Source organism: Hyla sarda, chromosome 2 (genome assembly GCF_029499605.1).
Source record: "Hyla sarda isolate aHylSar1 chromosome 2, aHylSar1.hap1, whole genome shotgun sequence".
Classification (NCBI taxonomy): Eukaryota; Metazoa; Chordata; class Amphibia; order Anura; family Hylidae; genus Hyla; species Hyla sarda.
In genome coordinates this window covers 463,723,120-463,735,539 of record NC_079190.1, presented here as the reverse complement: position 1 = coordinate 463,735,539, position 12,420 = coordinate 463,723,120, and the positions used below count along the sequence as shown (strand labels likewise).

Below are 12,420 nucleotides of genomic sequence, written 5' to 3'. Positions count from 1 at the left end.
ATAAATTGGATATTCAGCTTTCCAATTATCAATGGTATCTTGAATTTATGTCAAAATCCTGTCCTGAAATACTTTATTCTTACAAACCATAAGATCTCCTTCAATATCTCCTTCAATATCGGCTCAACCATACTACAAGCTAAAGGAGTAACTGGGAGCTCCAGGTCCCGATTACAAAATTAGTATCTGAATAGGGTAATTTTGGTGGAAAGTACAGAGATTTTTGACTGCTCCAAGCAGATAAATAAGACAGTCAACCAAGACATCTAATGTTTATTAATATATCTTATATACCTTATGAGGAACCTCTTTGGGTTTCTGGATGCCATAGCCACAAAAAACCCAAGAATGACTGAGAGCTCTGCACCCCCACAGTCATGCCTACCTTTAAAGGGGTACTCCGCTGCCCCAGCATTCAGAACGTTTTGTTCCAAACGCTTGAAGCGGGCTGCAGGGTTTGTGATGTCACGGCCATGCCCCTCGTGAAGTCATATAATGCCCCTTCAATGCAAGTCTATGGGAGGGGGCGTCACGCCCCCTCCCATAGACTTGCATTGAGGGGCCATAGAGTGAAGTCATGAAGTCACGAGGGGCATGGCCGTGACGTCACGAACTGGCCGCCCGCACCCAGCATACTAAATGAATGTCCGGTCATGCACAGAGATCGCAGGGTTCCCAATGGCGAGAGCCCCGTGATCAGACTTTTTATTCCCTATGCTTTGGATAGGAGCAGAGTACCCCTTTAAAGCTTTTGGAAAAAAATACCCCTAAATCCCTTTCCCCAGATACTGAGGTTAGGACTTTATCCAGTATTCTATATTCTGCCCTTGGTTTTTCTGCCCCAGATGCATTATCTTGCACTTATGAACATTAAATGTCAGTGGGCAGAGTTACGACCATTTTTTCTAGTTTACCTAAATCCTTTTCCATTTGGCGTATCCCTTCAGGAACATCAACCCTGTTTCAAATATTTGTGTTATCAGCAAAAAGACCAACACCTTACCATCGAGACCTTCTGCAATATCACTGATAAAGATCTTAAACAAAATTGGTCCCAGTACAGATCCCTGAAGTCCCCAATGGTAACAAGAACTTGCTCTGTATATACTCCATTGGCTACAACCCTCTATTGTCTGTCACTGTCTATTGGTCAGTGAAAAAGTTCAAATGTAGGCTCAGTTGAATAAGTCGTGCTGTGAACACACCATTTTAAGGTCTTAATGAGTAAGGGATGCTGTTCTTAACGAATCAATGATCTCTATGAAGATTCGGTTAATTAAATTCCTGGAAGATTTGTGGGAAAGTGGTGAAGCGCAAACCCCTTATGGTCCTGGAGGTTCACAAAGTGCTAAAAGCCAGTAATAGACAAGGATTGTAGAAAATAATATAACACCTTTGTTGATTTTGTCCAACAATATGTAAATAAAGGTGTTTTGTTAATTTCTACAGTACTTGTCTGGGACCGTTTTTCAGCACTTTGTAAAATGCAAGGACCATAGAAGGATGTCACGCCCCCTCCCATAGACTTGTATTGAGGGGGTGGGGCGTGACATCATGAAAGCCCGGGGCTATGATGTCACAAGCTCCCAGCACCGGCTCCAGCGTTCGGAACAGTTTGTTCAAAACACTGAGCAGCGGAGTACCCCTTTAAGGAGATTGGGTGCAGTGTTAACATTTCCCGTGATACTTCTTGGAGATCTTTCATTCTGTGTTGATACAGATGATAATGAATGCCCGACTCCCATTGCCAGCCCTATCAGGATCAGCTGCAGGGAGTTTGATGACCCTTCTGCAGCTCTCCCGAATCATTCCCCTTTTCTCTTTCGGTAATATATACGTGAAGGTTTTTAAGACTCAAGCTTCAAGTTACAGCACAAAAGACACATTTTGATCTACCTAATACAGTAGTTGAAATTATATGTTTTAAATACATTTCAAAGTACAATATACTTGGTATGATGATAGAAATGAATTACAATGTATTTGCATTGTTCGTGTCTGGAGATTCATATACTCCAGGGATGATGTTCAAGACGTTCAGGCTTAAATATTGTAGAAAAGAAATATATCAATCTCAGTTCACAAATATGAATAGTTTCTTACAGCGTTTTCTCAATCTTTCCTCTCTTGGGTGGACCTTAGTTATCACATGATCGTGTACCTGCCAAGTGAATCCTACGGGAGCTGGGATCATTTACATACAGATGACACATTTGGTGTGTATGTGAAATCCAATGTGTTATGAGTCACAGAGATAGAAGCCTCAAACTACTACTGTGCAGAAGCCATGCTGTGATAAAGACTATAAAGAGCATCACCAGAGAACACATACCAATATTGTTGGCCAAGTTTTAATGGATGGCTGCAGTTTTCCTTCAGTTTGTCAACATTTACAATTAACATGGCTTTTACAGTTTATTAAAGTTTATTAAAGGTATAAACAGAGTAAGATTCCTTCCAGGGACTGTGCATGCCACCAGTAGATATGCCAACACCTTTGCAGGCACGCAGCTTTACATTTCTTTAAATGGTATGATCCAGCCCCTGAAAGCTCAATACAGTGACCCCCCGACCTACGATGGCCCCGACATATGATCATTTCAAGATACGATGGCCTCTCAGAGGCCATTGCATGTTGAAGGCAGCATCAACAAACGATGTTTTTCTATGTCGGGGCCATCGCATAAACAACTATCCGGCAGCGCTGACTGCTTCAGCTGCTGCCGGATAGCCGTTTACGGTGCCCCGTGTGCTCCGGTGATGGTCTCCAACCTGTCCTCGGGGCTCCGGAGCGTCCTCTTGGGGATCCTCTGCATCGTCAGCGCTCTCCATCGTCCTCACCACATCGCTGCGTATGCCGTCCCATCATCGAATAGGAGCTGCATGCGTAACGACGTGATGGCGGCGACGGAGAGAGAAGATGCTGGGGAAGCAGAGGCCTTACCGGAGCGTCGGGGACACCCCGGGTACGCGTCGACAGCGATGGAGGGCGACATCCAGGACAGCGGTGACAACTGACGAGCGGCGATGGTCCGTAGCGGCGGGGACACGTGAGTAGAACTTCCTCTACCAGTGGTCTTCAACCTGCGGACCTCCAGATGTTGCAAAACTACAACTCCCAGCATGCCCGGACAGACAACGGCTGTCCGGGCATGCTGGGTGTTGTAGTTTTGCAATATCTGGAGGTCCGCAGGTTGTAGACCACTGTCCTATACTTTACATTGCACGGATCCCTCAACATGAGATGGTTTCAACAAATGATGGTCCTTTTGGAACAGATTACCGTCGTATGTTGAGGAACCACTGTATTCCTATAAACTTATTTTTTCTTCATATCAATAATCAAGTGAAGGCCAAAAATTTTACTTTGAGATGTAATGTCCTACTATGACATAGTGTCTAACAGACTAGTTTAAGTGTACCTGATATTTTCAAAGATTTTCACAAACCTTTATGGCTTTGTTAGATGAACCCTTCAGCGTGGTAAAAAGGTGATATTTGAGCTCTTGCTCATATTAGAGCACTTGAGAATCCCCTTCATGAAGCACAACTATTACCCATTCTCTCCCTTTAAGAAGGTGGGACAAGAGCTTGGCTGTTTGCCAGCAGTACAAACCCATGAACATCCTTTCTCTTGCTCCACTCCACTTTCAATAACAAAAGCCTTGTGAGCACAGCAAAGGCAATGCATTAACACACAAATTGAGTCAAAACATTCTCCAGATTTCCAGACATTTATACTCACAATAAAGCACACTACTATTATTTGCATAAAAGTATAGAAATGTGACAACTGTTACGAGACAGAAAAGTTGTCAATGCTGTTGTCACTTTTCTTTTTCCATTTCTTTCGACAATCTTTGCATTAATTTCTTATCGGGCAGAGACAACTATTAGCCCACTCAACTTTTAGTATACTCTTTGGAGTCTCTTTTCTTATTCTGGTTACTGGTATTCTTCATTTTAGTTGGTGTATAATTTTTTACCCTGGGCACAGTTGTAGACGGCCACTGTACCACTGTTGCCTATAAGGAGATGGGAGGTCTTTTGTATTGTAACAGACAATCGTTACCAAATGATTTCTTGTTAGAATCATTGCCGTGCACTGCATTTCTTTTTCTCATGCAATGTACTGTATTTTTCGCCATATAAGACGCACTTTTTCTTCCCCAAAACTGGGGGGGAAAAGTTGGTGCGTCTTATATGGCGATTACACACCTATCGCGGCGGTCCCTGCGGCCATCAACGGCCGGGACCCGCGGCTAATACAGGACATCACCGATCGCGGTGATGCCCTGTATTAACCCTTCAGATGCGGCTATCGAAGCTGACCGCAGCGTCTGAAGCAAAAGTGATACCAACCCTGCTGCTCAGTCGGGCTGTTCGGGACCGCCGCGGTTAAATCGCGGCGTCCCGAACAACTTACAGGAAACTGGGAGGGGCCTTACCTGCCTCCTCAGTGTCTGCTCCGTGCCGGGGTCCCCTGCTCTCCTTCGACGTCATCAAGTCGTCGCGCACGTTCCGTCATCCAATAGGAGCGGCATGCATAGCGACGTGATGACGGCAACGTGATGACGGTGACGGAGAGCGTGGATACCGGGGAAGAAGACATCCGGAGCATCGGGGACACCCCGGGGACGTGGAGACAGCGATGGATCGACATCCAGGGCAGCGGTGATGGGTCCAGAGAGGCGGGGACACGTGAGTATTACCTCCTATCCAGTTGTCTTCAACCTGCGGACCTCCAGATGTTGCAAAACTACAACTCCCAGCATGCCCGGACAGCCAATGGCTGTCCGGGCATGCTGGGAGTTGTAGTTTTGCCACATCTGGAGGTCCGCAGGTTGAAGATCACTGTTGGGTTCAGAATCTTTTTTTTCTAGATTTTGCACCTTTAAAATTGGGTGCGTCTTATAGGGTGAAAAATACGGTACCATCTTGCCAAACAATTTATAATATAAAATAGTAATTCCCACTATGTAGCCCTAGCCTTACACTAGTAAATTAGTGTGTAGTGATTCTCTATGTATATTCCTTTTCTTCTATCTGGAGCAGAAGTAGTTTACCTAAAGGTACAGTAAATACGTTCATATAGTTAAACTCCATCTATTTGACAATTACTTTTTTCCAACTGGAGGAAGTTTTGAAAATCTTTTTTTTTCCAATCTTGTAGAATTCTTAGCTCATAGAGTAACCTATCTTATTCAGGACCAGAGTCTATTACTTAGAACAGAAAACATCTTCTTGTGCCCTGGAGGACCCAACATAACTTAGACAGTCCATTGACGTCAATGGAAGATTGTGTACTACTTAATATTTCCTACGGTGGTGCTGCAGGTAAATTTAACACTTGCTGGAAGATTCTTCCAGCATCAGGACATACTGGGATCAATTTATCATTGTGGACTTCATACATAAAGGGGTTGTCCATAGCAGATGGACACTTTTATTAGCTTATATTAATGATTTCTTTCAAAGTCATTGGAGAAATAATATTAGATTATTAAACTTGCAACCATACGACTCCATGATATGGATACTAGGTTTTCCTAATGTTACTAGCTGCAATAATACAGATTTAATTCATAATGATTTATGTACACTGGCAGAATAAGTGTATGCGAGAAGCAATGAACCAGAATGGCTAGGTTCTGTACCTACTGATCAAACACACAAGACTGACTGACATGTCTATGAACAATATAGAGTCACCGGAAAGATGCACATGCTGAAGGTGATTGGATATACATAGGAAATAACATACTAGATGTATTCAAGGAACATTTTATGAAAATATTACTATCTGCCGTTCCCCAGCTGCTTGCATGTCCCCAGTACAACAATATAGTAATCAACACATAGATTTCCATAGACAGTACAGGTCATATCTGTCTATTCTGCATTAGAAATAGGTGACATTTAAGATGAAATAGCAATTAACCTGACAGGTAAAGCAACAAGCGGGCTCAGTTTACTTGCAGTACTGGGGCCATGGGTACAGCCTCAAATAGGGCAAAGATCCAAATGAATTTTTAGTTGTTGTATGTGGGAGTTAAATTTGGAATCCTTCCAAACTCTAAAAACATACTAAAAGTCAATGCATATCCAGCTTAGAGAAAAGATCGTAAGAAACAAGCCCTTGTGTGTTTGATCACAAGACCCCCTGGGGACAGGGTCTAATGGGAGCAATCAGAATCTCAGTGCAGCGCTATGGACCCTGTGGGTGCCACATAACATTATTATTATGGGTGACATACAATAGTAATTATGGCTTATCGTTCTTAATTTATGGTGATTTTAGACAGGAGCATCACAAAGTTGAAAAACTAAAAAAATGATGATGAGCAGGAAGGTGACACTTATGATGATGATGTGAGGCTACTTTAGGATCATGAATGGTGGCTCAGTGCATTATGATATTGGCTCAGTACATGATGATGGTGGATCAAAACATTATGATGATGGCTCAGTGCATTATGATGGTGGCTCAGTGCATTATGATGGTGGCTCAGTACATTATGATGGTGGCTCAATGAATTATGATAGTGGCTCAGTGCATTATGATAGTGGCTCAGTGCATTATGATAGTGGCTAAGTACATCATGCTGGTGGCTCAGAACATTATGATGGTGGATCAGTACATTATGATAGTGGCTCAGTGCCTTATGATGGTGGCTCAGTGCATTATGATGGTGGCTCAGTACATTATGATGGTGGCTCAATGAATTATGATAGTGGCTCAGTGCATTATGATAGTGGCTCAGTGCATTATGATAGTGGCTAAGTACATCATGCTGGTGGCTCAGAACATTATGATGGTGGATCAGTACATTATGATAGTGGCTCAGTGCATTATGATGGTGGCTCAGTGCATTATGATAGTAGCTCAGTACAATATGATGATGGCTCAGTGCATTATGATGGTGGCTCAGTGCATTATGATGGTGGATCAGTACAATATGATGATGGCTCAGTGCATTATGATAGTGGCTCAGTACAATATGATGATGGCTCAGTGCATTATGATGGTGGCTCAGTGCATTATGATGGTGGCTCAGTACAATATGATGATGGCTCAGTGCATTATGATGGTGGCTCAGTACAATATGATGATGGCTCAGTGCATTATGATGGTGGCTCAGTACATTATGATGATGGCTCAGTACATTATGATAGTGGCTCAGTACAATATGATGATGGCTCAGTGCATTATGATGGTGGTTCAGTGCATTATGATGGTGGCTCAGTGCATTATTATGGTGGCTCAGTACAATATGATAGTGGCTCAGTGCATTATGATGATGGCTCAGTACATTATGATGGTGGCTCAGTGCATTATGATAGTGGCTCAGTACATTATGATAGTGGCTCAGTGCATTATGATGGTGGCTCAGTGCATTATGATAGTGGCTCAGTGCATTATGATGGTGGCTCAGTACATTATGATAGTGGCTCAGTACATTATGATGGTGGCTCAATACATTATGATGGTGCCTCAGTGCATTATGATAGTGGCTCAGTACATTATGATGGTGGCTCAGTACAATATGATGATGGCTCAGTGCATTATGATGGTGGTTCAGTGCATTATGATGGTGGCTCAGTACATTATGATAGTGGTTCAGTGCATTATGATAGTGGCTCAGTGCATTATGATGGTGGCTCAGTACATTATGATAGTGGCTCAGTACATTATGATGGTGGCTCAATACATTATGATGGTGCCTCAGTGCATTATGATAGTGGCTCAGTACATTTTGATGGCTCAGTACATTATGATGGTGGATCAGTACATTATGATAGTGGCTCAGTGCATTATGATGGTGGCTCAGTACATTATGATGATTATGATGATGGCTCAGTGCATTATGATGGTGGCTCAGTACATTATGATGGAGGCTCAGTGCATTATGATGGTGCCTCAGTGCATTATGATAGTGGCTCAGTACATTATGATGGCTCAGTACATTATGATGGTGGATCAGTACATTATGATAGTGGCTCAGTGCATTATGATGGTGGCTCAGTACATTATGATGATGGCTCAGTGCATTATGATGGTGGCTCAGTACATTATAATGGAGGCTCAGTGCATTATGATAGTGGCTCAGTGCATTATGATGGTGGCTCAGTACATTATGATGATGGCTCAGTGCATTATGATGGTGGCTCAGTACATTATGATGGAGGCTCAGTACATTATGATGATGGCTCAGTGCATTATGATGGTGGCTCAGTACATTATGATGGAGGCTTAGTGCATTATGATGGAGGCTCAGTGCATTTTGATGGAGGCTTAGTATATTATGATAGTGGTTCAGTACATTATGATGGAGGCTCAGTGCATTATCATATAGGCTCAGTGCAGTATTATGGTGGCTTACTGGATTATGATGGCTCAGTGATATGCACTGTAATTCTGGGGCCCCATCTTTATGGAGTTGCATGCTCTCCCGGTGGTTTCAAAGCTTTCCTTCAGGTAGTCCTATCTCCTCCCACACTCCAAAAACTTACTAATATTAGGATACTGATACTGACCCCCAATTGGGACAAGGACAGATGTGATGACAATCTTTATACGGTGCTGCAGGATATATTGGTGCTATAAAAGCTTATAACAATTTAGTGTATACATATACATTGTCATTTGAAGCAAAATTATAATTTAAATTATTATTGTGATGATGAAGATGCTGGTGGAAAAAACAGCTAACTATTAAAACTCTAATGACTGAATATTTCATGTATCCAACATCCATATTGCATTTACATAAAACAAATAAATAAATGCATACACAAGTAAAATGAAATCAAATAAAAAATGACCCCAATGTGAAAAGCTAAGATTCAAGGTACTTTGCACTGTTCTTGATTTTTGGCTAATATTTACAACCCTAAACCACATACTGAATTATTAATTTATTTCTTTATTTAATTGATTGTATTGTTTATGTTTTTCCGATTGATTATTTGTAAACACTTCAAAATAAATTTCTCAATGACTGATACAGTCTTCTGACTGCTTTGTGACCTCCCCAACTTAAGTCTGGATCATTTTATGCCCAATCTATAATATTGCACGTGCTCCTCATGGTTCTCATCCCTACCCTCATAATAATGAAGCAGGAATAGTATAGACCAGCATTAAGCATTACATAATTCCAGAGCCTACATTAATTCTCAGGAAATCAACAACTATGCTAACAATGAGGCAGCCCTGGTGTGGGGGCATGCATCTCAGAAGGGCAGACATATGACCGCAGGTCTGGAATCTGACCATTAAATGACCACCGTGTTTGTTTTCAATATCACATCCCCTTTGAAATATTAATGTATCAGGCTTGAACATCTCATTACACCGGCGAGTTCTTCTTCCTCACAGCCCTAATTGGTTCCTGAGCCCCGATATCAGTAGGCGGCCGGTGACAGATCGCTCATGCACACTTGCTTTGGCTACAAATATTATGGGACATGATTAAACTTAGCTGAGTTTCCAATTGTCTCAGTAATGAACTTGTATTGTATTTTATGCTCGCATTGATTTATTTAATAACATAATAAACATAACAGTACAACATATCTCTAGCCGAAGGCTGTCCAGGCATGCTGGGAGTTGTAGTTTTGCACCAGTTGGAGGCACCCTGGTTGCGAAACCCTGCTCTAGGTAATATCTGAGAAGTACTTTAGTCATGAAACATGAAGAATAAAGTAGTTATTAATATGAAATCATATAGTGAGCCTTATAGGATTTGGATTATACTCTGCGCCGGATCATGGTAAGGACTTGAATGCTTGCCCTCTTTTGTATGAAGAAATGAAGGATTCATGTCTAAAATGTCAAGCCGTGCTTCAGAAATGATAGAAGACAGTCTTGGAGTGTGTCAAAGCTTTATCTTAACACATAGTTGAGGAAACTACGAAAACTGGGATCTAAACTCCAAATATAGAGCACTAGCTCCCCCTGCTGACTGGAAACCAGAACACCTCAACCTTGGTGTGTACCCCCCTCCCCTTCTTCTCCCCCCATTAACATGCAGAACTTGATGTTTTGGTGACTTGATAATTACAACCTCAGCTTTCCAACACTTAACAGGAGAAAACAACTTAAGATTGTCTTTTTTTTTATAGGAATTATCATTTCTTGCATTTGACTTCTTGATCAGTCTTAAAGTAACCTCACTGGAAAAAGCAGTGCAATAAATCAATGCATTGATATTGGGAAAACTCATAAAGAACAATATTGGCACAATATAGAGCTCGGTATTAGCATGGAATTGCATGTCTGTGCAGTGCATAGAGGTCTGCAGTGCAGAAGTTGGCAATTCTTTTTACTTGGGAGCATAATTAAAGACAGTAGGATATATATATATATATATATATATATATATATATATATATATATACAAGACACAAATACATGACACCTGCTACTCACACACTGTTAACCATGCAATAAAACAATAATACACACAAAATGCAATGTAAATCGTATGCACTTTCAGTGTCTATGACTTGGTTGTTAACCAGGATGATGAATGACTTGGGGTTAGTTCATGAATGTCAGCGCTTCCTACCTTGCCCGCTGGTGACAAGTAATCCAAGTAGGTAGACATAAGGGAGTTTCATGTTCAGGAGGTTCCAGTGCTGGACAGCTCCTTAGTTTCCAGATAGTTATATGTAATGGTAGAGGGATAGGAATCTGTGGAGTAGCTGAGTGCTGCCTGCTCCTCTTGTTGCATACAGATGGAGTAAGGGGGGGAATGCAGAACACAGATACAGCTTGATACACACAGCCCGCAGCAGCAGTCCTAGCAAAGTGATGAGGAGCAATCCGACTGCAGCTCTATATCAGCCACAAGGCGGCTAAGGTGTTCATCCGCAAGAAACACGTCACCTTCTCCTGGCTCAGGGATTCGTCCGCGCTGCAGCCTTGGGCAATGCAAAAAAGATGCAAAGAGTCTTCCCTGCTCAACTTGTAGGGTGATGGATCCGGTGACAGCAGCAGCGAGTGCAGCAGGGTGACAGATCCTGGCAGCTGCCTCCCCCTCCTCCTTCAGGGAATTGTATTATGTCTATTATATTACTGGAGACGGTAATGGGGAATAGTGATGAGAGCTGCAGAGTTCCAGATGGACTGCATGCTCCGATACATGGGCAGGAGAATGTCTACAGGGCTGTGTGTCCCGCCCTCCATGGATAAACCCTCCTCTATGTCAGGAGCACAGGACAAAGTTACTGAAAGTTATGTCTGTACTATGGAGGGCTGCAGAGGATCCTGATGACTGTACTGTGGGGGGTGCTGCAGAGGATCCTGATGACTGTACTGTGGGGGCGCTGCAGAGGATCCTGATGACTGTACTGTGGGGGGCACTGCAGAGGATCCTGATGACTGTACTGTGGGGGGCGCTGCAGAGGATCCTGATGACTGTACTGTGGGGGGCGCTGCAAAGGATCCTGATACAACTGACTGTTCTGTGGGGGGCACAGCAGAGGATCCTGATACAGCTTACTGTACTGTGGGGGGCGCTGCAGAGGATCCTTATACAACTGACTGTTCTGTGGGGGGCACAGCAGAGGATCCTGATACAGCTTACTGTACTGTGGGGGGCGCTGCAGAGGATCCTGATGACTGTACTGTGGGGGGGCGCTGCAGAGGATCCTGATACAACTGACTGTACTGTGGGGGGCGCTGCAGAGGATCCTGATGACTGTACTGTGGGGGCGCTGCAGAGAATCCTGATGACTGTACTGTGGGGGGCACTGCAGACAATCCTGATACAGCTGACTGTACTGAGGGGGGCGCTGCAGACGATCCTGATGACTGTACTATGGAGGGTTGCAGAGGATCCTGATGACTGTACTATGGAGGGTTGCAGAGGATCCTGATGACTGTACTGTGGGGGGCGCTGCAGAGGATCTTTATGACTGTACTGTGCGGGGCGCTGCAGAGGATCCTGATGATTGTACTGTGGGGGGGCGCTGCAGAGGATCCTGATGACTGTACTGTGGGGGGCGCTGCAGAGGATCCTGATGACTGTACTGTGTGGGGCGCTGCAGAGGATCCTGATGATTGTACTGTGGGGGGGGCGCTGCAGAGGATCCTGATGACTGTACTGTGGGGGGCGCTGCAGAGGATCCTGATACAACTGACTGTACTGTGGGGGGCGTTGCAGAGGATCCTGATGACTGTACAGTGGGGGGTGCTGCAGAGGATCCTGATACAACTGACTGTACTGTGGGGGGTGCTGCAGAGGATCCTGATGACTGTACTATGGAGGGTTGCAGAGGATCCTGATGACTGTACTGTGGGGGGCGCTGCAGAGGATCCTGATTACTGTACTATGGAGGGTTGCAGAGGATCCTGATGACTGTACTGTGGGGGGCGCTGCAGAGGATCCTGATGACTGTACTGTGGGGGGC

At 43.7% G+C, this 12,420-nt stretch overlaps 1 protein-coding gene across 5 annotated transcripts in view; it reads right to left on the bottom strand.

Moving 5' to 3' along the window:
• NCAM2 (neural cell adhesion molecule 2) overlaps positions 1–11,173 on the bottom strand; it is a 501,839-nt gene extending 490,666 nt beyond the window's left edge. For 2 of the 5 annotated variants that reach the window (XM_056559430.1, XM_056559431.1), the window contains exon 1: positions 10,575–11,173. In XM_056559430.1, coding sequence (XP_056415405.1) covers positions 10,575–10,626 — 52 coding nt within the window. In that variant the 5' untranslated portion in view covers positions 10,627–11,173. The remainder of the gene's footprint in view (positions 1–10,574) is intronic. The other 3 variants (XM_056559433.1, XM_056559434.1, XM_056559432.1) reach the window with 3 other exon arrangements.
• Between the last annotated feature and the right edge of the window lie 1,247 nt (positions 11,174–12,420).